The sequence below is a fragment of the Labeo rohita genome, chromosome 17 (assembly GCF_022985175.1).
Source record: "Labeo rohita strain BAU-BD-2019 chromosome 17, IGBB_LRoh.1.0, whole genome shotgun sequence".
Lineage (NCBI taxonomy): Eukaryota > Metazoa > Chordata > Actinopteri > Cypriniformes > Cyprinidae > Labeo > Labeo rohita.
The window spans coordinates 34,112,183-34,140,040 of NC_066885.1; the positions used below are offsets into that span (position 1 = coordinate 34,112,183).

Here is a 27,858-nt window from a genome sequence, read left to right on the forward strand (position 1 = left end):
TAATACCTTTAAATACATAAGATTTTTAAATGTCTGTTTTGTGTTCATTTAGTAAAAAGCAGTGAGTGGTCACTGTACTTTTACTGTGTGTACTTTGTAACAGTAGCTATTCTATTTAACCCTTAAATGCCAATCACTATTACGTTTTCGGGTCTTTAGCGACCCCGACCTATATATACAGCATGGATAGATCTCTAACTGCTGCAATAGCAAAAAACTTTCTTGATATTTTAAGAACAATTACAGAGGATTACAATAAAGCATATTTCATTACCTTCCACAGTACATTCAGCATCTGGCTCATATTCGCAATCTCAGCCATATTCGCAAAACTTCAGTCACGTTTTCAGTGACTTCAAAATCAATAGTTTGATCGCTGGCAGCTTATTCACCACATCCATCATCAAATGACAGTTACATTTATATTTTATGGTAAGCAGCAGTTGCTCTGCAGTAAAGCCATTCAAACCAGTTACATTTTTGCTGATGATGATATTCTTTTGCTTTATGCCTGCTGTAATTCCGAGTACAATATCATGTCATTATTGTCTATTACACAGTGCCACCTCGATGAATAAAGGTGAATTGCATGTATTTAGTCATCAGATATTTGAATATTTTTGCACAGAAAAATATACTTGCACTAATACACACCTCGGGTCTCTAAAAAATAATCAGAAAAAAGACATTCTGTTATATTTTATTATTTTTTCTTGTTATATTGTTTACAATTAATAGATTGAGGAATACTAGGGAAGTTGATGTCTAACTTTTAAAAATGAAGGAGGGAGAGGGTAGAGAATGACATCCTAGGTGGCTAAAGACCCAAGCATTTAAGGGTTAAATAATGTCTTTTTTTATGCAGAGTGTTTTCCCCCAAGAGCAAATGCAAATTGACAGATTACAAATACAATTAAATTCTAGTCACATCCAGTATTGATGAAAATAATTTGATGAAGTCTAATAAAACTGTCATCCGCTTTTGTGTGTGTATATTTTTATTTTGTGTTGAAAACAATTATTAGTCAAGTCAGTGCACTGTGGAGCACTATATATGTGTTTGTGTGTAGTGTTATAAATCTCTTATTTGGGTTACGTTTGAGTTAAATCATTGGATGCAAAACTAACTTTTTAACTACGTGTTGTTTGAACATAAATGTGTGTTGGCAGTGTGTGTACACAACCACACTATAATGATAAAAATCCACCCAGTGGTATTTTCTTTTAATCTTTATAAGTAATGTCCCCTTTTTCAAATCAAGCCATTCTCAGCTTCTTTTTGGTGTTACCGATTCTCAGTGGTAAAGTGCCCAAGCAACATTGCTTAGAAAGTTGCTTCGTGTATCATCAGCCTAAGACCCTAACGAATCATATCAACTTGTGAAAAATGGGCATCTGATGACCCCTTTAAGGATGCTTATGTGGACTGTAGACAGGAACGCAGCTCACAGAGATTTGGAACAGAACTAATAATTGAGGAAGAAATGTCCTTTTAATAATTCATAAAACAGATGTGGCTCTCAGAATCGTATGATGCTACTTCCTAGTATTGACAGTAATATTCAACTTCATCTGTTTCTTAAATCACAGACCTACAATCTAGTTAAATATGGCTGTAAAAATCTCTCCTGTTCCGAGTGTTTGGTGTTGTGTTTACAGAGCTCAGTTATTTACAGAAGTCACAATCACAGTATATATAGTTCACCAACAAAAAAATCAGGTAGTGACCAACACACATCTGCATAGCATCTCAATTAAACTAGCTGCTAATGCAGTGACAGATAATGTATATGTCATGCTACAGATCACAGTATCCATAGTTATCCATATTTACTTCTGTATTTTGAAGAGATTTTCACTCCCCAAGCCTGTCAGTGTGTTTGGGGCCTTTTCTTGTTCCATTACTGCTTTAATCTGTTCATTTACATTCACAGACAGCCCTCATTAGCGCTGGCTGTCTCTGTATGGTGTGTGTCCTCCCATTCACCCGTCTCACTCTGTGTGTGTGTGTGTGTGCGCGTGTGTGTCTCAATTCGCAGAACTGTACGGTTTTGACGTTCTCATTGATTCCAACCTCAAACCGTGGCTCTTGGAAGTGAACCTCTCTCCCTCATTGGCATGGTGAGCGACACACACACATTGATTTTTCCATTTTTCATGTGATGTGTACAATAACAACTTCTTACCAAGTTTTGGGTGTTTGTTTTGCCTTTGTTATACTGACAAATTCAGTTTGAGATCATTGTGTTGCACATGTTAAAGGAACACTCCACTTTTTTTTTTTAAATATTTTCAACTCATTTTCCAACTCCCCTAGAGTTAAATAGTTGAGTTTTACCGTTTTCGAATCCATTCAGCCGATCTCCGGGTCTGGCGGTAGCACTTTTAGCATAGATCATTGAATCAGATTAGACCGTTAGCGTCTCGATCAAAAATGACCAAAAAGTTTCGATATTTTTCCTATTTAAATCTTGACTCTTCTGTAGTTACATCGTGTGCTAAGAACAGCGGAAAATGAAATGTTGCGATTTTCTAGGCTGATATGGCTAGGAACTATACTCTCATTCCGGCTTAATAATCAAGGAACTTTGCTGCCGTACCATGGATGGAGCAGGCGCAATGATATTGAAAATAGGCTAATTTCCGTCAACATAACCAATGTGACCACCTGCTTGCACAGGGAGACTATTTTCAGGCGCTGCGTTATATCATAGCGCCTGCTGCATCCATGGTACAGCAGAAAAGTTCCTTCATTATCACACCGGAATAAGAGTATAGTTCCTAGCCATATCGGTCATTTTTGAGCAAGATGCTAACAGCCTAATCTGATTCAATGATCTATGCTAAGCTACGCTAAAAGTGCTATCGCCAGACCCGGAGATTGGCTGAATGGATTCGAAAATGGTAAAACTCAACTGTTTAACTCTAGGGGAGTTGGAAAATGAGCCTATTTGTTCTTGTAAATTCCCATCACCTATTGCCGTTCAGACAAGGAATTATAGGCAAATGCCATGAAAGTCAGCCATGAAAACAGCTAGGTGAACAAATATGAACTGTTAATATGGCCCTAGTCAAAATCTGATCTTACGCTACGTTTAGTTTTGACAAGAATGAAAATGATACAGAATGAACAGTCTTTTCAATGGATTGCCAATTGTTCAGCTGATAAAACATCCACAGCATCATAAAACTTCCATAAAACAGTTTTGAAACTTGTGAGTTTTGAAAGTTACACACAATCCAGGACTTTTATACAGTGCATGCCATTGTAAAGACTCTAAGTCTATCCCTCAAAGCCTCTTTTTCATCTGCGTAAAATTCAGTATGGTGTATCGAACATCTCTGGCATTCCTTATGAACCATACGGAGCTTAACCGGCTGATCTACACCACGGCATCTATCTTAAGTGGTGGGATCAAATTGAAACCTCCAAGGAAAGTCTGTTTTAAAGCATAACACAGATGAGTGGAAGGATTTCCCGTTACAGGTGATTTGGAAGATCTACCCAACTGGAAGTTGTCAGGTCTAGACCTGTCCAGACTACTGGATCAGAAGCTTTGATGCACTGCATTAAGATCTTGCAAGTGAGGCAACAAATGATTTGAGTATGTTACCAGACTGGTTTACGCAGGAGTGACATACAGAAGCAAAAATTCAAAGATCTACTATCTGATCACGATATGTGACAGATTAAATGGCCCTGATCTTCAACAGACGTATACTAGCCAACAAGGAAAGCAGGAAAAAGCAGAGAATGCAAAGGTCAGCTCCTCATGGATATGGCGATCATCTTAAATGGCATGAAGAAGGCGAGGAACGTTAAGTACGATTCCCCTTAGTCTGTGAACATACCGAACAGACCCAGTCATCGTCGACTTCTTGGAAGGTGAAGCGTTGGAAAACCAACCTGCGGTTCCATGCCAATAGTTGCATAAAGACTGGTAAAAGCCATTAAGTGAAGAGTTTTCCAAAGCAGCTCTCTTTCACCACTGACGAACTAGTAATGGACATCCTGGATGGTGGGAGCCTATGTTTTAAGGTCAAGAACAACATCCATCTTGTCAAGTTGCTCAGCAGTGATATTCAGATGCTCCAAAAGTGATCAACTAAAGACTGTCAATAGCTTACATCACTTGAAAGCTGACTGATCGCTGCAGTGCTTGGCCTACTGTAAACAATTACGTCAAGCAGCCCATCAGCAAGTTCAACAAGATAAAAAAGAGTTTTCAAAAGCCAAATACTCCATCTCCTAGTTTGGAGATGAAATGCAGAAAAACTACAAACGATTTTCATAAAAAAGGACAGTTCAAACTCATTTGCATCATTTTTGGTTCAGCATTTTGGACAAAAAACAAGAAAACTTAAATGGACAAGTCACTCTTAGTTGTTTCTGTGTTAAACAAATCCTTATAGATAATTTGTCCAATTAGAGGGAAGTTCCTCATGAAGACTTGAGTCAAACTCAGGCCTGCCATTAAGTGCACTTGTCAACATGCTCATAAACATTTGTGTGGTGCTGCTAAAAACAGCACACACAGCATTGGTTTGGGGTCAAGAATGGAAAAGTTGAAACATCTTCACATTTGTGTTCACTATCAAGTGTGATAAAGCAATAAGCCCTGTGAAGCTGTGGTTTACAGTGAATTTATAACAGCTAATTTATAACCCCGTAGCTGTTATAAATTCACTGTAAACCACAGCTTCTCAGGGCTTATTGCTTTTATAAAACGGTTATTTCATATATGTAGTAAGGTTTCACAAAATGAAACAACGCAAAAAAAGTGATATTGATGATATTAATAAATAACAGTATTTTTCCACCAAACATTGTAGTTCCTCAGAAACAGTTGTGGCTGCAACAAAGTGGTTGTCAAGCAACACACAAAAGTGTAGTGTTTGTAGAGTCATTTACAACAGCTTCGAACGCAGATCAACCAATCAGATTCAAGGACCGAAACCATCTGTTTTATAAGTGTCATTGAATGCTTCCAGCAGAGGTAAATCATTTAGCGTGTAGATCTGGCATGCTTTGGCCCCCAAAAATTTCAGTGTGTGGACAAATTTTTTTTCAGAATATCAGAATTTTTATTTGTGGGTGAATTTGCCCTTTCAAAAGAGATGTAATAATGAAAGTGACTGTATTCAATGCATAGGGTTAAGCTGCTTTGAGATTTGACTGTCATAAGTGAAATATAGTGCATGAGTCAGATTATGATGATTTGCATAGCTTGACAGTATAAATCACTGTTCGGTTTCATTGGATGGAAATGAGCAGCTTGGACATGTGTTGTGTTTCACGGAAGAAAGAAAATAATTGTGTTACAGTGTACGCTATATTATGTTTCTTTTAAAGGCTTGTAAATCAGAAGAGTTTATTGGCCCACAAGGTTAGTATAACAGTGCACTAATGCTTTTTTCTCTTTTTTTTGTATTTCTAGTGATGCTCCTCTTGATTTAAAGATAAAGGCCAGCATGATATCTGATATGTTTTCTCTTGTGGGTAAGTTTATATTTTTTCCCAGGCTTAGAGTCTCAGTCGTAACCCTAACCAGTCCTCCACCACTTCACCTCAGTCTCATGTTGTAAATGCGCATGTATGGTCATATTTTCAACCACAGAACAGCCATAACTGCAGGTTACTGTGGCCGTGGCTTTTGTCATGTGGGTCACATTTGTTTAGTCTAGAGTAATGACCGGTTAAAAAGAAGGCGTGTTGTGCTTTACTCCCATACACGAAGGTTTGTGGAAAATGCAGACGCAAATGCAAAAATTTGGATGAATAAATACAATGTAGGGCTGTACACTAAATTAAATTAAATGCTCGTTTGCTTCTCACTATATGAGGACATGAACACATGGTCTCCATTTTATCATTATCGAATATTGAAGATCTTCACATCAACCTGCCAAAATAAATGCTGGGTTAACAAATAAAACTGTGGTGTATGGGCAAACATCTCAAGCAATCAATTGTGAAATGATGAATAAAACTTGAAAGCTATGAATAAAACTAAGAAATTATGACACAAATATATTACTGTTGTACAGATGAATGTATTTCTCAAGGTAATAATAACAATAATAATAATAATGCTGTTTTTAAAACAAATTTTAAAGAAATACCACAAATTTTCATCCTTGTTTTAATTAAAACTAAACCTCTTTTGTGCAGCACTTTGACAAAAATGTTCAAATTTAATTTGATTACATTGAAATCCAGTGAATTTAAATTTGAATTTACACCATAAAACACAGAATCGACAAACATGAAAAAAAGCAGAAAGCACAGAATCTGGAAAAAATCAAATGTTTATTTCGTAGGTCACACTGGGCGTCTCCTGTCTCTCCCACTAAATCCATATTGCTCGCAAACCACTAATAGGGCATTGTTGCCTGCTGGTGGTTTTGTGTCACGTTCTTCCATCCCTGCAAACTGTGTGCTGATCAAATGTGATGTGCCTAAAAAGCAGTGAAGTGCTGTGCATCAGAAACACAGTGTTAAAGAGTTACCCGCAGGCCCTGTTCATTAGCATAAAATGACTTACATGAAGGAACTGTCAGCAGAACATTAGACGCTTGCATGAGTCATTGAACTGTCACAGTTTGGCTGGAGAAAATACCTCTGCAGCGCTCATGAAAATAATGATTGCTCAAGGCAAAGTTTTGTTATGCTTATGCAATAGGCTGTCACCACTCCAAAAAGCTCGCAAATCTGACGCCAGAGAAGGGAACGCTGACTGTAATGATTGATCTCTGTACAACGACGGTTGTTGATCGCATGCCGTATTTTATCTCCTTCATTTTTATGGCAGCGTCTGTGTAATCCGCATTTCTGATGATCGCTTGACATCATTTTTGGGTGTCTTGCCACAGTAGAACTGATCAGCTCAAGACTATTCAGTCATTCTTTGTAAAAAGTGAGGATTTTGGTTCGGATCATAAGTTATTTAGTTACACTAATATCTGTGTGGTGTTTTCGTTCATTTAAAATTGTGTTGTTGTTAATGTGTATGGTATTTTTATGGCTCTAATATGATGTTATGAGGAATAAATTAAGTAATAAATCAAGTAATAAAAACAGCTAAATAATTATTTGGGCAGCATTGATGCAAGGCAGCTGAGAAAGTTTTGGAACAGAGCCGTCATGTGATGTGTAATAAATCGTAAATTTGTTAATCAGTGCTTCTGACCACATCACTACTGTTCAAAAGTTTGGGGTTTCTACGATTTTTTTTTTTAAATGTTTATGAAAGATCTCTCTTCTACTCACCGGGACTGCAATTATTTGATCAAAAATACATTAAAAACAGTAATATTGTGAAATGTTAATACAATTTACAATATGTATTTTCTGTGGGAATATATTGTAAAATGTAATTGATTGCTGTGATCAAAGCTGCATTTTCAGCATCATTACTCCAGTCTTCAGTGTCACGTGATCCTTCAGAAATCATTCTAATACGCAGATTTGCTGCTCAACAAACGTTCCATTTAGGGTTGAAAATGGTCGTGCTGTTTAATGAAAGTGCGGAAACCACAATGCAGCATCTTTATTCTAAATTTTTAAATAGAAACAAAGTTTTAAGAACAGCATTTATTTGAAATACGAATCTATTGTAAAACAATGTAACACCTTGCTGAAGAAAAGTATTTTAAAAAATCTAACTTTTTTTTTTTTTTAAGCAGAACTGTATAACATCTACTATTGTAGAATTTCTGACTGTCTGATCAGTATTTGGTTTGCTACACATTTCATTACACAGCTGAATGGATAGAAATAAGCTGAATATGAATAACTTGTATAAATCATTGTCAAAGAGCACTCTTGTCTGAACAGCAACTGTTTCTTGTGCTTAGGTTTTGTGTGTCAGGATCCATTATTACGACAAGCGCGTCCTGATAGAGCCGGGTTTGATTCAAGAATGAAGAATCCTACCCAGAAATCTCAGGTAAAAATGCCTACAATTATTGACCCTGTTTACTTGCTCGGATACACATGATGAACAATCATGATAACAACCTTATAGTGTTTTTTTTTTTTTTTTGTTTTTTTTATAATAAGAATAATGAGAAGAAAACCCTTCATGTTTCTATTAGGACAGGACACTCTAATGTAATTAGAATAGTCTCCATCACTGTGTGCTTACTATCTATGATTATAACTTTCTAAAGATGATAAAAACTTGATGATAGCAAGCTGATCTGCAGGGGCCCAGACAGACTTAAGTGATTATGAAGAACAGTTTTGTCTCTTGGATCCAGATGAATGTGTTTTGGACCTTCAGCTTTGGTTAAAATGTTTTACCAAATTGCTTACATGTGTTAAGTGATTTGGTAAAAGATTTGATCAGAAAGCTGAAACGTTTACCAAATGTCTTGGATAAATATTTTTATTCTTTCTTTCTTTCTTTCTTTCTTTCTTTCTTTCTTTCAAAACCAGCCATAAGGGTAAATTTTTAAATTGAGATTTATACATCATCTAAAAAAAGTGAATAAATAAGCTTTCAATTGATGTATGGTTTGTTAGGACAGGACAATATTTGGCTGAAATGCAACCTTTCGAAAATCTGGAACCTGAAAATGCAAAAAAATCGAAACATATAGAAAATCGCCTTTAAAGTTGTCCAAGTGAAGATCTTAGCAATGCATATTACTAATCAAAAATTAAGTTTTGATATATGTATGGTAGGGAATGTACAAAATATCTTCATGGAACATGATCCTTATTTAATATTCTAATGATTTTTGTCATAAAAGAAAAATCAATATTTTTTGATGCATACAATGTATTGTTGGCTGTTGCTACAAATATACCTGTGCTACTTATGACTGGTTTTGTGACAAAACTGATTTTCACAAAACCAGTCTTAAGTCGCTGGGGTATATTTGTAGCAATAGCCAAAAATACATTGTATGCGTCAAAATTATTGATTTTTCTTTCATGCCAAAAATCATTAGGAAATTAAGTAAAGATATTTTGTAAAATTCCTACTGTAAATATATCAAAACTTAATTTTTGATTAGTAATTTGGACAACTTTAAAGGTGATTTTCTCAATATTATGATTTTTTTTGCACCCTCAGATTCCGTAGATTCAAATAGTCATATCTCAGCCAAATATTTTCCTATCATAACAAACCATAAATTAATGGAAAGCTTGTTTATTCAGGTTTCACATGATGTATAGAGCTCAATTTTCGAAAAACTGACCCTTATGACTGGTTTTGTGGGCCAAGGTCACATATCTTACTAAAATTGGAAGGAGCTTCTGGCACTATTACGTTGTCCTTTTATTTCTGCTGCGTTTTCCAGTGTGTTTTGTGACTCATCTATCAATAACCAGTATATTTGAAAGGCTTTACTTAATGACTCTTTAGTAAAGTCCTGTTGAGACCAAGGATGATACAGTAATTCAAACTATAGTGAAATGCAAAGACCACAGCTATAGCCATAATGACACAGAAAAAATATATAGTTAAAATCACTTTTAGAATGACTTTTTACCAGATAATGAATGATAAAAACATTGACAGCCAGTCAGAATCCATTCTGCTTTAAAAAGCTTGAACATTTAAAGCTGTGGACGACAAAACTGTCAACGCTAATATAGTTAGCATTCCAGTTATCTTTATGGTCATAGTTCTTGGTTTGAAAGGGCCTTAATGGTAGTAGAAACTTTTGGCGCGCCAGAATTTTTCAAATATTGTTTTATGATTTATTCAGTCTTCATTTGAACATAACCTTTATAGTGGATAAGGTGTTCAGGACCATAAATCCCAGCTGATGACTATTTCATCTTAGTATTGAATATGATAGATGACTGCAAATAACAACAGCACATTAAACCAATCATCACTTTTGGTTCATGGAGTTCACTCATATTCTTGTCTCTACTTTTACGTTCTAACGCCTTCATGATGTGTTTTAAAGACATAATACGAGGAACGTAAGCCAAAGAACCCAGTTACAGTGCAAACTGATTTAACCCCTGTGCGTCAATAAAAAAAAATGAAATGAAATGTAATAAAAATTAGAAGCTTGGGAGCACAGACTTAAGTTTGGTCTCATTTTAAAGAAGACCCATGGTAGATTATTGTTGAAGTAGAAAAGTTTAAAAAGTGAAACCAGAAAAAACTTATAGAGGTTTAAGTTTATAAAAACTCTTTATGAACAATATTTTATATGAAATATATATTTTATGAAATATGTTAAACTCTAAACTTGCTAGAAAATGAAAGCTAAAAATCTAAACAAGTTGTGTTCCAAATTTGAGGTTGATATCTCAAAAAATGAGCTTTCAGAAAGAATTTGTTTGGACACAATACCAGATTTTCCTCATTAGATCCCAGCAAAACTCCGCTGGTGCACACAGTGGTTCGATTTGTGATTTGCAGTAGTTTTTCTCTCTCAAATATTAGAAGAACACACACGCGCACACAGACATTTTTTTTTTTTTTTATGACACCCATATAAACCACACTCTGACATTCATACCAACACACCCACACAATTATAGCTGCATTATCCAATTGGCTCTATAATACGCAGAAAACAGGAATAAAGCGAGTATTTGCTTTATAGGCCAAACCTGAAAAAAAAATATATATATATCACCATCTGGTTAAAAATTGTAAAAAATTTAATTTTAAAGCCTTGCCAACAGAATGAAAGCCTGTTAACAAAAAATTGCATCATTTTACATTTAAATGGCACTGAGACTAAAAATAGCAGTTTTAATGGTTTTCAATTAGGGGTGTAAACGATACATGTATTCGTACTGAACCGTCACGGTACGAGCATCCCGGTTCATGCATGAGACCTTACAACGAATACAGGCAATTCACCCTCAATCCAGAAGGGGGTGCCGAGTAATGCAACTCTGTTTGATAACTGCCGGCAGAAGAACAACGAATGCCAGGAGTTGCGCACTTGAAAACAAAGCCCACTAGACAGTGATCATGTGCTGATTCTGAACGTGTCTCTCACTGACAGAGGAGTATATTTTAAAGGTTTGCGCACTCAGCTGTCTGCGAAATGGAGCTTTGTGCTCTTGTATCCTACCTCTCTCATTCGGCACAACTCTAAATATTCCATAATATTTTCATATTTCTGATGTATCCAAATGCTAAACTATTATTTTTTCTGTAAATTAGAGGCTTTGTACTTCAGTTGTGTTCCTATGGTGACACAGTGAGGCAGGTGCGCTGATGTTTGGTTCATTTTGATAAAGTAACGTTACCAACTGCGCTGTCAAGTTAGTAATGCTAGAAACCTGGAACTGATATGTTTTGTGTTTGTGTGCGCTGGCACGATTACTTCAACTTTCCTCATACCAGCAAAATCAACTTAAAGGAGAAGTCCACTTCCAGAACAACAATTTACAAATAATTTACTCACCCCCTTGTCATCCAAGATGTTCTTGTCTTTCTGTCTTCAGTCGTAAAGAAATTATGGTTTTTGAGGAAAGCATTTCAGCATTTTTCTCCATATAATGGACTTCATTGGTGCCCCGATTTTGAGCTTTCAAAATGTAGTTTAAATGCAGCTTCAAAGGATCTGTAAACGATCCCAGCCAAGGAAGAAGGGTCTTATCTAGCAAAACGATCAGTCAATTTTTTTCGGAAAAAAAAATGAAATTTGTATACTTTTTAAGCACAAAAGCATGTGTAGCAATAGCTCTGGGATGCACGTCCATGATGCTAAGTACTATTGAATCACGTCGAAAGGTCACACGGAACGTAGGCGCGACTACAGACCCAGTGTTTACAAAGCGAACGCACAAAGACTAAGGAAGTGCAAGTAAGTCAAACGCTGTTTACAAACAAAAAGGTACAATGATGTTGGACGATTCTGCAGTTGTACGAGAAAATGAGAGTTTTTCGCCATACCCTACCTTTTTGAGCTGGAGTACACAGACGATGAACCTAGACAGAGAGAGGAGACTGCTGCGGCGACACAAGTCTCTCAAGCCTCGGGCAGCCCGGGCGTTTAAACGAGACATGGTGGTCCACGTGTGGAAAATGCCAACCGTTGCCAACGGAGCAGGAATCTCAGTGCTGTCAAGAATGGATCATCTATTCCACTGTCGGAAAGAATCAGCGAGTCAGGTGGTGAGTCGCACATGACCTTTTGACGTGATTCTGTAGTACAGAGTTTCGTGAACGCGCATCCCAGAGCTAGTGCTATGCTTAAAAAATGTACAAATTTAAATTTTTGGAAAAAATGACCGATCGTTTCGATAGATAAGACCCTTCTTCCTCGCCTGGGATCATTTAGAGCCTTTTGAAGCTTCATTTAAACTACTTCTGAAATGCTTTTACTTAAAAACCAAAATTTCTTTACGACTGACGACAGAAAGACATGAACATCTTAGATGACAAAGGGGTGAGTAAATGATTTGTAAATTGTTGTTCTGGAAGTGGATATCTCCTTTAATCAAAAAACAAATAGTCGCTTTCTGCCATTTGAGTTTCCTTTGTCACAAAACTGAACTGAAACTCAGCAAATATAGGCTACATTACGTGTCGCACTGTTTTTTCCCCTTTGTCTATCAGTTAACTAAATTAAATATATGTCAAATATTTAGTATTTTCACATGTAGGTGGAAAAAATTGCAATTTGTACTACTGTCTGTTTAAAATAAATGAAAAGAAATCTAGCATAGTAGATTTTTTTTTTCTGTTGTGCCGAAATCATAGCGAACCATGACTCCCGAACCAAGGTACGTACCGAACCGTGACATCTGTGTACCATTATTCCCCTAGTTTCAATGGGGACATTTTTGTCCTTAAGGTCCTGAAAGGAACAGTTTTGTGTACTTAGTGCATACAAATGTGAAGCTTGGGAGCACAGAGTTAAGTTTTGTCTCATTTTAAAGAAGATCCATGGCAGATTATTGTTGAAGAGGTTTAAGTTTATGAAAACGCTTTATGAACAGTATTTTATATAAAATATATATGTTATGAAATATGTTGAACTTTAAACATGCTAGACAATCAAAGCCATAAATCTAAACAAGTTGTGTTACAAACGTGGGGTTGATATCTCAAAAAATTAGCTTTCAGTAAGATTTTGTTTGGACACAGTACCAAATTTTCTCCATTAGATGCCAGCAAAACTCCACTAGTGCACACAGTGGTTGAATTTGTGATTTGCAGTAGAGTCTTTCTTTCTCAATTATTACAAGCACACACACGTTTTTTTTTTCTTTGTGACACGCATACAGACCACACTCTGACATCCATACCAACACACCCACACAATTATAGCTGCATTATTTATCCAATTTGCTCTATAATATGCAAAAACAGAAAACAGGAATAAAGCAAGTATTTGGTTTATTGACCAAATCTGAAAAAATGGCACCATCTGGTAAAAAAAAAAAAAAAAAAAATGAAGCCTTGCCAACAGATTGAAAGTCTTTTAACAAAAATTGCATCAATGGCACTGTGATTAAAAACAGCAGTTTTAATGGGTTTCAATGGGGACATTTTTTTTTTGTCCTTAAGGTCCTGAGAGGAACAGTTTTGTGTACTTAGTGCATACAAATGTGAAGCTTGGGAGCACAGAGTTAGGTTTGGTCTCATTTTAAAGAAGATCCATGGCAGATTATTGTTGAAGAGGTTTAAGTTTATGAAAATGCTTTATAAACAATATTTTATATAAAATATATGTTATGAAATATATAACTCTAAATATGCTAGACAATCAAAGCCATACATCTAAACAAGTTGCGTTCCAAATGTGGGGTTGATATCTCAGAAAATGAGCTTTCAGGAAGATTTTGTTTGGGCACAGTACAAAATTTTTCCCATTAGATGCCAGCAAAACTCCACTAGTGCACACAGTGGTTGAATTTGTGATTTGCAGTAGAGTCTTTCTTTCTCAATTATTACAAGCACACACACGTTTTTTTTTTCTTTGTGACACGCATACAAACCACACTCTGACATCCATACCAACACACCCACACAATTATAGCTGCATTATTTAACCAACTGGCTCTATAATATGCAGAAGCAGAAAACAGGAATAAAGCAAGTATTTGGTTTACTGACCAAATCTGAAAAAATGGCACCATCTGGTAAAAAAAAAATAATTTTGAAGCCTTGCCAACAGAATGAAAGTATTTTAACAAAAATTGACTCAATGGCACTGTGATTAAAAACAGCAGTTTTAATGGGTTTCAATGGGGACATTTTTTTGTGTCCTTAAGGTCCTGAGAGGTGCGAAAATAGATTTATTAAAGGAAATGGGGATGAAATAGTAAAATTCCAATAAAAATACATACCTGTGCCAAAATGTATGCAGCTGGCAATAACACAGGCAAAATGATAAAAAAAAAAAAAGCAAAACTGGAAAGGACAAAAATGTCCAAAAGGTCGCAAAAGGGTTAATATATTGAGACAACTGCTTCTAAAATAATAACCACAACATAAGCAGAAAAATGGTTAGAATTCAAGGCAGCTGCTTCACAGAATAGTCTTTCAAATCATGAAACACACTGCTAAACTACTTCAAGTCAAATCCAACACAGCCCACTTCTTCAGTGATGTTTCTATCTAATCATTAAAGTATTTTTTTTTTTGATCAGCATTGATTAAACATTGATCAAATTTCTTGATTTCATTTGTTGTGTGGTGAACATGTATGAAGCTGGTCCAGAATTATAAGATTGAGACTTAGAGCAACCAGCAACTGGTGTACAACCATCCAGGCGAGGCACATGGGTTTCACACTGGTCACTATATCATGTCATTGGCTCCAAATGCTTATAATGGTAATTTCTGGCCCACAGTCAGTTCTCATGAGGGTGGGACTCCTCAGTAACCCATCAAACTGGCTGGCAGAATTTGGAGCAGCTGTTTCATATCAATCTGATGAAAAGGATTTAGGGAATTCCATGGTGGATTTGGGAAACAGCTCTCCTCGGCTAACAAACTAGATGTTAAGGAGCTGATTTCCCAGTTGAATTGCTGAGTTTTTTTTTGTTTTGTTTTTTAGACCCAGGGTGGACCAATGTGATCCAGCTTGATACCTTAAACTCTTTTTTTGAGTTCTAAATAATAATCAGAATGCTGCTGATTGAAATATTTGAGTGCTGTTGTTTGAAAAGCTTGTTTTTAATAGTACAACCGCATTTTTTGGTTGTAATAATTTTGTGCAGCTGACTAAAGAGTCCAGCTGTGAGAGCTGCCCCATGGCCAGAGGACAGAGTTTAATACTTCCACAAACTAGTCTTCATCTCCTCTGATTTAAGAACTGCATGACATTATTACACAACACAAAAGAATGTCTTTTAACTGGTCTTACTCATAGTTATGTGAACATATTTTAACATCCAAAATAATTAGTCAGGTATCCGTACTACTAGTGATGCTGAAAATTCAGCTTTGATCACACAAATTACATTTTGAATTACAACAGAACAGTTCTTTTAAATTGCAATAATATTTTACAATATTACTGTTTTTGTTTAACTTTTTTGAGCATGTAAATGCAGTAAATGGTGAGTAAACCAACATTTAATGAACTTTTCGAAAAAAAGTTTTAAATATTCAACAAACTTTTGACAAGTACTGTACAAGATGATAATCATTTTGACAAAATAAGGAAGATCATAAAAATGGCATGTTGTTCTTTTTAATGTAGTATTGTCCTAAGTGAGCAATTTTTAATTTTTAGTCCACAAGACAAAATAAAAACTGAATTTACAAAAATGAACATTTTCAAAAGTTTACATACCCCTGATGCCTAATACTGTGTGTTGTTACCTGGATGATCAACAATCTATGAAAGCCTGTTTCTGCCACTGAATGAAAACTAAAACAAGGTAACTGTAACTTTTAATCTCACAATTCTGACTTTTTTCTGACAGAATTGTGTGATATAAATTTGCAGTTGCAAGAAAGTCAGAGTTGTGAGATATGAACTTGTACTTGTGAGTTAGAAAGTACAATTCTGAGGGAAAAAAAAAAAAAAAAAAAAAAAAACTATTTTCTTACAATTGCAAGTATATATGTGACAATTCTGACTTTAAAACTTGCAGTTGCATGTTTTTAAATATTGCAATTCTTACTTTTTTTGGTGTAAACTCACAATTGCAAGAAAAAAAAGTCAGAAATGTAAGATAAAAAAGTCGTAATTACTTGTTCTTTAATGTTTTATTCAGTGGCAGAAACAGGCTTCCATAACAACCTGAGTAGTTAAACTGCCTGCTGTTCTTCATAAAAATTGTCCAGATCCTGCACATTCTTTACTTTTCTAGCATCATCTTCTGCATATTTGAACCCTTTACAATAGTGATTTTGACATTCATTTTTCCACACTGAGGACAACTGGTTGACTCAACTATTATAAACAACTATTACACAAGAGCTGGGGGGTGTAAACATTTTCAGATAGGCGATCATGGTAAATTGTACTTATTTTGTCTTCTGGGAAACATGTAGATTCTGAAGGCCAGTACTTTAAACAGATTAGAAAAATGTACACATCAAATGTACTCAACAGTTGGTGCAGTTCTATAGAAAATGAGGTTGAGGGATTGTTCATATCACAAACTCTATGAGGAGTAATAAAGCTGATGCTGCCACTACAGTGTTTTTGAAATAATTCCCTCTTATTCTCAGCGTCAGAGGCCGCCGTCCGCCAACGGTGCTGACCCAGAAGCTCAAAGAGAGAAAGCCGGCGCTAAGCAAGCGGAGAGTACTCTGGGTCTGACGGCAGAAGAGGTCAGTGATTCTGAGTCAGCGGCCGATGGGCTTTCCATGACTTTAGCCAAACGCTGCCTGTGTTAGGAATTTCTTCTTGGCTGCTCCTGACATATTTGATATTGGACAGCGTGTTTTATTGTCTCCCCTGGACAGATGAAAGTGCTGAGGAGGGTACAGGAGGAGTATGACAGGAGGGGTGGATTTGTTCGGATCTTTCCTACTCCGGACACCTGGGAACTTTACAGGTGAGAGAATGAAAGGACAGAATGACTGTTTATAGATGAAAATGTTTAATTGATTTATACCACTCGCCAAAAACTTGCAATAATTAATATTTTATTATATTATAATATTTATAATATTATAATACTTTTTTGTGTGTAAGCAGCCTTTGTGAGCAGAAGAGACTTTCAAAAACATTAAAAAATCTTAATTATTTCGAACTTTTGATGTGTAATGTTCAGTCATGTGACAAAGTTAGGACACCCTTACTGTTAACATTGGAATTAAGAGGGTAAATAATAGTCAAGCACTGCTAATCAAATACCTTCGATTAACTGATCGTCAGCAAGTCTGAGCACCTCTATAAAAGCATACGCTTTGGCAGTTTGCTGGTCTGGAGCCTTCAGGTGTGTGTTAACACAATGCCAAGGAGGTAACACATCAGCAATCATCTTAGAGAAGCAATTGCTGCTGCCTTCAATCTGAGAAGAGTAATACGGCCATTTCCAAACGATTTGAAGTTTATTCAAGTGTAAGACATTTAAAACAGACACCTCTCCTTCCAGGAGTGGACGTCCCAGAAAATTCACCCCAACATCAGACCGGGTAAAGCTCAGACAACCCAAGAACTAAACCTCAGACTCTACAGGCCTCAGTTAACATGTTAAATGATAAAGTTCATAACAGTACCGTTAGAAAAATGTGGGACAAAAATGGCATGTTTGGAAGGCTTGGCAGAAGAAAAAAAAAATAGCACAGTTAAGGTCTGCAAAGTTGCATCTGAACCTCTGCATTTCAAAATATTCTAGAGTCAAATGCGAGGGCATCTGTCCGACATCTAAAGTTGGGCCAAAATTGGGTCATGTAACAGGACAATGATCCCAAGCACACCAGCAAATCTACAACAGAATGGCTGAAAAGAAAAGAATCAAGGTGTTGCAATAGTCCAGTCCAAGTCCAGAGCTCATCCTGACTCAAATGCTGTGGTGAGAGCTGTGCATGAGCAAATGCCCACAAACCTCAATAAACTGGAGCAACTGGAGTTGAAAAGAAGAGTGGTCCAAATTCCTCCAGAACGATGTGAGAGACTGATAAAGTCACAAATGAATGCTTTAAGTTATTGCTGCTAAAATTGGATCTACAGGCAATTGACTCATAGGGTGTCCTAACTTTGTCACACATGGCCTTTCCCTCTTGGCTGTATTTTTCTTAAATAAATAATGACACTGTGCGATAAGTCATGTGATGATGTTTATCTGAGGATTTATTTTCCAAATTTTAAGACAGATTGTATGAGAAATGTGCTTTGAGTCACTCTCAAACTCTGATACAGTCTTCCTTTACACCAGTTTCTCCCATCAGTCCTGTGGTCTAGCAGCAGTTGAGAGAGCCTGCAGTTTAATGAGCAGAAATAAAAAAGCGCTTCTGCTGATGGCGGTTTACTGAAACATTACTGCATTTAAATGTCTCTGATTGGTAATATTTTATGGTATAATTAGTTTTGTGAAAGAATCGCTAACAGGTTTAATTTAACTTAATTAGCTGGTTAAAACTATGAGCATCGCAATGTCACCCATCTGTACACACACTGAGCTGTAATTTAGAACATTCACTTCTGTGTTTAAATGATTCCCAAAATGTGGTGTGTGTTTGTTGCCAGCGTGAGCTTAAGAATGCACTCTTTTGTTTTTCCAAAGCCTTGACTTCACCTATAAGGCCAGATCACCTGTAACTGAACAAAACTCCGCTTGAGCTGCCAACCACTAAATCAGACGCTGCAATCATGTCTAACTAGTGAAAGCAAACGTCGGTGTGTGAGGATGACCAGCTGCTGTCTGCACAGATCTCCTCAGAAAATAAGGAGTCTTTTGGCTCGGTTTCTGTGCTTTGTGCTTTGATTGAACATCACATTTTAGTAAACTATCGCTAAACAAATATACATAAACAAACTTTCATTACTTGAAGTAAATGAAACTAACTTTTTATTTCAGCGACGTTTCTCATTTTCATTGTTAAACTTGATGTTCTAAAATAACTAGAACTAAAACTTAAATAAAAATGTTTAAAAACTGTACTAATCTAATAAAATGGCTAAACTACATTAACTAAAATTAAAAAGAAAACTAAATCAGAATAAAAATAAGATCTAATTCAAAATATTAATACAACTGTAATTGTCTCTCAGTGATTCTGAAATTCTGAAATAACACTGATCACTCTTCAAGTAAAAAATCGAGTGCTGGCATCATCTGAGGTTTTTGTTTTGTTCATGTTACAGCACAAAGGGTTTGATCTCTGTGAGACTGTGTTGAGGTAGGAAAATAAAATAAACTCTCAAAGACATCTGAACTAAGAGTGTGTGGCGCTCATGGTTTAGTTGAAGTGGTCATGAACTGCATTTTTTTTTTTTTTATGATTTTATAAAAGTAATAGGCCCTTTTTCTATCCTGTTTTGAGCCTCTTTGCAGAACTCTGAAGTAAATGCCCACTGCTGTGATTGGCTAACAGTTTTAAAATAATATTAAAATATATTAAAATAAACAGATGGACTCTGCTGTGATGCACTCTGAAAACAACATGGGTCATTTGGGTCAAAACCGTGTCATTTCTCGTTATATAATGTACAATCTGGAACAGACAATGCAATAGTGGTAAAAACACAGTTACTCACAGTTCCGGGTTGTGACATTACAGTTGGATCCAATATAGTCAGACTCAACACAGCATCATCTTTTACTTTCAGTCGCTCTGAAGTCGTCGCGCCGTCAGACTGTCTTGTTTAATAAATGAATCAGCAGTAAAGTAAAGCAGACAAACAAACAGTTTCACTGACGTGATCTGGAGCCCTTTCCTAAATTAACAATTCAAGTTTACACCGGACGGAGCGGCACGATGTGACTGAAGACAATATAATCAGTGATTGTGTCTACACTGGATGCAAACCCCTGACAGTAAACGAATGTCCGTTCTATTTCTGACAAACCTCAAGTGCTCGCGCTGCTTCTGACATGAAAGGGAAATGGATTTGTGACGCGACGCAACGACGCCCGTGCCTGATGTAGATACAGTGTTAGACAACTTGTACCACACAAAGTCTTGTGATCCTTGGAGGATCTCCATGGTTTTGTTGGAGTAACCCTGCTTGTGCATTCACTCCTCCTACTACATGTGTGAATCAGTGGGCGGGGCTAAACAAGCAGTGATGTAGAAGTAGGTGTTGATCTTCTGCAGAGGCGGGCTTTCATCGCACTATGACGTCATAATGTGACAAATTCCAAAACAAGTCATTTTCTGAGCTTGGACTCAATAAAAGCCGTTTTTGAAGTAACAAGAAGGTTTTGAGCTCTGAAACCTGATATATGTCAAAAGATCAAGGGAAATTTGATTTCTCAGTTCATGACCCCTTTAAGAGACGGAGATGATCTAATGGTTTGTCCATGCCAACATCATTTACTGATTTAATTGAGAAATAAACTTAAAGGCTAAAATAACCATTGCCTCATAATGCTCTACACTGTTGAAAATGATTTTTGAAAACGTTTATTCCAGTGTGTTTTACAAGAGAAAACTATTTCAGTCTTTCTGCTTCAAAAACGTATTGTTTACCTTCGTGTGTTACTTGCTGTTTCTTTATAAACAAATTCTTTGTCAAATTTACTAACAATTTCTGAGTGAAGATTGTTTCAAAGTAAATCCTGCGCCATTTTTTTAGAGCAGTAAGTATGTTAACATAAACACAATTGAAGACTAGAATGACATAATGTTCAGGTGCAGTATTACACCACTTACTTGTGATAGGAAACATCTGTGAACAGGTTACAGGGATCACCCTGCGTTAGATCGAATACCTCCAAAAACCAGATGTGCTTAGGCCAGGGCAATCAGTGCCAGCCTCGGCCTTTCTTCTTTCTGCTTTATACATGAGTATGTTAGATGGGCAGTGAAATTGAGATTTCAGCAATGCCAAGTCATGCGTCTATCATTTCCATCACTCATGCGTGGGACAGTGTGTTCTGCCTCTGAATACCGATGGGTTAGCCTCAGCAAGCACGAGTGGGTATCATTACAGAACATGATGAATTTCAGAAAATATGTGCAGGCTAAGAATATGGTAGGGATAACTACAGGTCAGTGGAGTCGCACGCTGTTTTGGCATCCAGATCTACAGCAGGGTATCATTGCTAGATAAAAACTAAAACTATTAAGAACATACAGTTGAAATAAATGTTAACATTAGATTAAAAAATAGAGAGAAATGCTGCCTTTGCAACTAAAGCATTAAAAAATAAAGTTACAACTGAAATTACTACCCCATCCCTGTGAACGTTTTATTCTAAAGACGTGTTTAATATGCGCTCATAAGGCGATAGTGTTGAAACAGCTTGAATGAAAGAGACATTTATGTCTTAAATAAACATTTACTTCACCCGAAATATACTGTTATCCGACGCAGGAAAATAGCTGAAGCTTTTCAAATGCTTGTTTGAGCTCGGTCTGGAAAAACTGTGCAGTCATTTAATGTTCAGCATTTAATGTTCAGCACCTCATAATTTTGTAATTCACACAGCGGTCGCACCATTAGCCAGTTAGTGATGTAGCAGCTAATTCTAGCTGCTTGAAGGCAGAACGTAGTAATATAGCTCAAGCGTGACCGATGCGCTCTTGTGGAGAGCCAGCTGGCCGAACGGTCCACCAAACACCATAAAGCATCGAACCCATCGTTACGTGTGTTTTATCATAAACGTGCAGGGCAGTTGTTGAGTAAAGCTATCAGACGTTGTTTTGTCATTTCGGCGGTACACTGTTTTTACACAATTAAAAAGTGCAAGAAACATGTTCTCACTCAGCTTGCATTTGCTTGTTTGCATAAGAGCAACTGCTGAAATCATAGAGACTGATTGTTTACCGCAGAACTTGTTAGGATTTGTTATGCAATTAATCTGTCTGTAATTGTTTTTCTCTCTTTCTCTGTATCTCTGTTTCAGTGGTTATCTGGAATACAAGACATCTATGAACGCCATGTTGGCTAATAAACTTTTCCATGGAAGGTAAGTCTTTCCACCGTAGTTGGAAAGATCTTCATCTATTTTAGGAATCTTCAGCCTGAGGAGCTTTTTGTTGATATTTAACACGAGTGTGTCATACAAAGGCGTATACCCTCTGATAAAATGACTATTTTTTCTTAGAAGGGTCCTTGAAGGAATAGTTTACTCAAAAATGAAAATTAGCTGAAAATGTGCTCACCCTCAGGCCGCTCAAGGTTATCAGATTTGTAGAAATCTTTCATTCCATCACTGTCTCACCAGTGGATCCTCTGCAGTGGATGGGTGCCGTCAGAATGAGAGTTCAAACAGCTGATAAAAACATCACAATAAACCAGAAGTAATCCAAACCACTCCAGTCCATCAGTTAACATCTTGAGAAGACAAAAACTGAAACAAATCCATCATTAAGTCCATAATCCATAATTGCGCTTCCTCCACTGAAAAAGTGGTCTGGTCTGAATCAGGAGAGAATCTGCACAGATCAAGCACCGTTTACAAGACAAAACAGCTCTAAACAAATATGTGGCTGGACTTTGAGATGGACTGCAGATTACTTGTGGATTACTGTGATGTTTTTATCAGCTGTTTGGACTCTCATTCTGACGGCACCCATTCACTGCAGAGGATCCATTGGTGATATATCCATTATATTCCAGTATGCCCAAGTCTGTGTGAACTTTTCTTTAGAATGTTTCAGAATGGCTTAACATTTCTTTAAAATGATCTGTTGCTCTTTGTTTCTCAGATCTGTGATCTCCCGTTCGAGGTTAGTGTCTGTAATTTCAATCTCTGAATGCGAACAAACACACAAACGGTTATAAAAATCTATTTTACTGTGTTTTATTCCACAGGAACAGAGTGAATGATAGTGTAACTGTGGTTGTGGGGACCTTCTACACACACCATGTAGTCCAGTATGAAAGGAAGCTTCTTAGTCTGGAGGTGCGCAAACAAAGACGCAAACCTGGACGAGCCTCCGCCGGAAGAAAACGAGCAGGTCGGTGTTAATTTTGACAGCAAATTTTGATTTAGTTTTAGTCATAGTCTTTTGGCTAAAATGCCATTTAGCCGTTTTAGTCATATTTTAGTAATCTGATTTGATTCTTTAAATATAACAAAGTTAAACATTTAAAAATTAAAACAATGAAAAAAAAAAAAAAACAATATAAACTGTAGGAAAAACACACACTCTCTCTCTCTCTCACACACACACATCTTAAGCAAGCAGAATAATGTAAGTGGAATTATTTTTATTTTATTTTATTTTATTTATTTATTTGTAATTGTGGCATCTGTAACTGCAACCTTGTAATCACGATTAGAAATTCGATTAATTGTGCAGCCCTATGTGACACGCAACATGCCTTTATATTAAAATTAATTGAAACCACTTCTCATGAATAAACAAGAACATGGTGTTCTTTTTAATGAAATACCAACGGTTATATAGGCTGATTATGCATTCTTTATAGCAACTTGTTTACCACATTCCTCATTTTTTCAAGCAGACAGAATAATTTCTATAAATAAATTTAGATTCATCTTTATTAGGGCTACTAAAGGGATTTAGTCGAGAGCAGTGAGGCGTTTTCTGCCTGTCTTTTGTTGCTTGATTAACATCAGTGGCACAGACAATAGCGACTAAATTAGGCTGCTGTCCCTTTAAAACCGAATGCACGGGTGCAATGTAATGATGCACGTCTGATAATCACCCAACTGTTTACGTTCACATAAGATGTCACAGGGTGTGTTTACTTGAATACTCCTCAAAACGGACAATTTACCATAATTTTATTTGTATTTCTCAGTTCATGTGACGCGAAAAAGTGTGAGAGGTGCTGCTTTGGTGTGTGCGCTCAAAACAAAATGGACCGAGTTGAGTTCTCTTTTGCGTTGTCAAATTTATCCATATCTCTGCTCTTCTCTAACTCCTAGATATGGATGTTTTTGAACGTTTTATGAGACGTGCAGCAAATCTATGTACAGTTCAAATGTGCGCATCTTACCTCCTAACCATGCAGCAGATTCGTTCTCAATGAATCTCTTCCCAAATCAACCCTCGCTAACATTTTCGTCTCATTTTTATTAGTTGACGAAAATGTCAGTAGAGTTTTGTCATAGTTTTTGTCATTCAAAACAAGTTTTTGTTTCGTTATCATCTCGTTTTTGTCAGTGAAAAAATGTTGATGAAAAATTATGACGAAAATTATTAATCAGTGAAATTAATACTGGAGCAGGTGTGCTTGCATGATAACGTGCTGTGAATGATTTAGACATTATTTGTTTCCTAAATAACATTTGAGTTACAGGATGCCTGTCATTCATGGATTGCGTTTTCTGTCATATGTACCTGATTTGAGAAACGGCTTATATCTGGTCATTTGCATTTACAAAAAATCATCTGCAGTTGACATGTTTGACTCTGTCCAGTTTAATAAGTCAAAATTGTATTTTTTTATTTACAAACAATGTCCAGCAGTTGATATACTTACAGTAGATAACAGAAGAGTTCATAATGTTTTTTAACACCTTTGTCCAGTTTTATAGCTAGCCTTTTATATATTCTAAATATATACAATTAAATCATATTTTCTCACTTTTCACATAATTTGACATATTACACCTCAAAACTATTCTTCCCAAGCTCTGACACTAATGTCCCATGGGTTTACATATACAATTTTATGAAATTTTACATTTTGCTCTTGAAGGAAGTGATTCCACAACTAGTTTGAGTGAAAATTTATATACATCATTAAAGTAGTTTAAAGTGTTTTTACTCTTTATTTATATTATAATAGCTTTAAAATGTATATTTTATAAATGAAAGTCTGGGCTTGAGACAAAGGTAAACTTTTGAAAGCATTCAGACGTTTAGAATAATTTCTTTTTTTTTTTCTTTTTAATTATTGAAAGAAGTCTCTTCTGCTCACCAAGGCTGCATTTATTTGATCAAAAATACAGTAAAACAGTAATAGTGTGAAATATAAAATTTAAAATAACTGTTTTCTGTGTAAATCCTTCAGAAATCATTCTAATATGGTGATTTGCTGCTCAAGAATCATTTCTGTTTATTATCAGTGTTGACAACAGTTTTGAAACCATTTAAAAACATATTTTGTGGACACGGTAATACACTACCATTCAGAAGTTTGAGGTACGATGATAATAATAATAATAAATTAAATAAAGGAAATTAATGCTATTATTTTATTATGATGCATTAAACTGATTAAAAGTAAGCATACAAGAAAAAAGTTCATAAAAAATCACATCTTTTACTCCTTGTATGTAACTCCTGGTTATATACAAGTGCTTGAGTGGTAAAGACCTGATGCTGTAATTATAATGACCATTTCCAGACATTTCCATTATAAGACCCTCCTTATTTTTCTTTTCACACTGAGCGAGATGCCAGACAGCAGCACCTAAGCACTGTTTTTTACACAGAAAGTTAAAAAGCTAAAAGCTTTAAATCCATAATGAAGGCGTGTCAGACAGCACAACAGGAAAAGCTTCAATTGCGGAATATGACAAAAGTTTCAATAAATGACACAGTAATCACCCTCTCAAAACTAAAAACTAGTCCTGTTTGAACAGGGCTGTTTCTGATACTGGTGTAATACTTTAAAAAATGATAATATCTGATGTGTGTTTTAGGTCTCAAAGCGTCTCAGTCCCCTCACATGAGTGAGATTGAGGACGGGGTGGAGGAAGAGACGAAGCTGAAATCGTCTCACCTCCACACAAACACCACACTGGAACAACACTCAAAACCCAGAGTCAACCTGCTCCACATTCTCCAGCAAGGATGGGACCTCAGGTCAGTGTGGACACTCAGAATTTGGGTAATGAGCTGGCGCTTACAGAAGCTACACTTTCCTATGGAGGGATTAGTGGTTTCTGTAGAAAGGATTTGAGTTTGATCCGATGTCTGAGTCAGCTGGAGGGTACCACCCTGCCCTCTTGACTGCATATTTGGAACCTGTTTTGGATGACTTCTGCTTTTCTCAGTGCTTTTCTGAAGTTCCTGTAACTCCTTTACTCTGCTAGACACTACCTGTCTAGTTAGGAATCCATGTTTGTGTAAAAGACAAGGGAAAGTCATTTAAAAATCAGCCAGTTGTTCATTCTCTCTCTGCAAGCACACTGCTTGTATGTACTGCAGGACATAATCAAATTAAACCACTTCAACATTATACAAAAGACAGTCAGTACCTGAACTATCAGCCGAGACATCAGAAAGAGAAACCATTCCAAAAATAGTTTCCTGTTGTTGCAACTCTGATTAAAGGGGCAGTTCACCCTAAAATGAATCATCCATTATTCACACTTACATTGTTCTAAACCTGTTTAGGAACTGTATTTCCTCAGTGGAAAACAAAAGAGGATACTTTGAGGAATGTGACCAAATAGTTTTGGTAATTATTGCATAGAGAAAAACATACATTTCTCAGAATATCACCTTTTATGTTCCAGAGTAAAAAGAAGTACAGGTTTGGAATGACACAAGGAGAGTAAACATTGACAACTTTTACACTTCCCCATTCATTTTAATGACCTGATTCAGTGAGACAGTCAGTAACTCATGAATCTAAAAAGAGATTTGTGAGTTCTTTTCTTTCTTTTAATGCAATTATCTCCATTACAAATCTGTCTGTTGTTGTTAGTATTATACCTCTTATTGTTCAAAGGTGAAAGACTTTGTTAGAAATGATAGGAAAACATATGATTTAACCTGAATATTTAGATAACAAATGTAGGGCTGGGGGATAAATCGATAACGATAATTATCGCACAATATGAATTTCCTCGATAAACGATAACAAGAGTGCGCTAAATGTTCGATATAATGTTAATGCGGCAAAGGCGGAACAAAAGAGCGCTAGTCAAAGCGCGCCACTCGGACCATATATCCGCTCGGATCAAAGTTCAAACGGCGACACGGCACGAACTTACTAGAGCAGATGCGATCACTCGCTGATGCCACTCGGCCATTAAACAGCGCCAATTAACCTACAAATCAACATCATTTACCATAGATTTACTGTAGGAGCACTAACTGCACAGTGGTATTGTGTCAGAAATGTGGGTATATTTGTGTCAAATTTTATTATATTATTAATGTAGACATGTATTAAATGTATTGCAGGAGGACTAATGAAATATTTTCCAAAATGCAGTTTAAATGCGGCTTCAGACGATCCCAAATGCGGTTGTAAAAGACCCAGCTGAGGAAGAAGAGTCTTATCTAGCAAAATGATTGGTTATTTTCATAAAAAAATAAAATTTATATACTTTTTAATCTCAAGCGCTCGTCTTGTCTTGCTCTCCCTGAACTCTGTGTATTCTGGCTCAAGACAGTTAGAGTATGTCAAAAAACTCCAATCATATTTTCAAAAATCATTTCAAAATCATCCTACATCGCTGCAGAAGTACTGACCCAGTCTTTGTAAAGTGAAGATGCAAAAAAAGATCAAACACCGTTAACAAAAAAGGTAAAACAGCGATATAGGACAATTTTGAAGTTGAGGGAGAACATGAGATGGAGTTTTTCGACATATTCTATTAAGATATTTATTTTGTTAAGGAAATGACTGAAAAAAGTGTGAAGAATTCAAAAAACATGATGTGTTTTTCATGTCCTGACCATAAAAAATATTATAAAGCCACTTTTAACCGTCTGGTTTTTACAGCATTCACACTGTAGCAAAAATCTGCCTTTATACTTGAAAAAAATAAAAAATTTACATTTATTGTGATAATTATCGATATCGACTGATACGAAAAAAAAAATATTGTGATAATTCTTAGGCCATATCGCCCAGCCCTAGTTATCAGTTATAAAAAGAAAGATTTGTGCACATATTTGCTAC

General features: G+C 36.1%; 1 protein-coding gene across 2 annotated transcripts in view; it reads left to right on the forward strand.

The window, feature by feature from the left end:
• ttll5 (tubulin tyrosine ligase-like family, member 5) overlaps positions 1-27,858 on the forward strand; it is a 123,163-nt gene that overhangs the window by 30,773 nt on the left and 64,532 nt on the right. For both annotated transcript variants that reach the window (XM_051133351.1, XM_051133352.1), the window contains exons 13-21: positions 2,040-2,121; positions 5,439-5,500; positions 7,858-7,949; positions 16,632-16,733; positions 16,869-16,960; positions 21,923-21,985; positions 22,728-22,748; positions 22,834-22,979; positions 25,643-25,805. In XM_051133351.1, the coding sequence (XP_050989308.1) occupies positions 2,040-2,121; positions 5,439-5,500; positions 7,858-7,949; positions 16,632-16,733; positions 16,869-16,960; positions 21,923-21,985; positions 22,728-22,748; positions 22,834-22,979; positions 25,643-25,805 (823 nt within the window). The remainder of the gene's footprint in view (positions 1-2,039; positions 2,122-5,438; positions 5,501-7,857; positions 7,950-16,631; positions 16,734-16,868; positions 16,961-21,922; positions 21,986-22,727; positions 22,749-22,833; positions 22,980-25,642; positions 25,806-27,858) is intronic.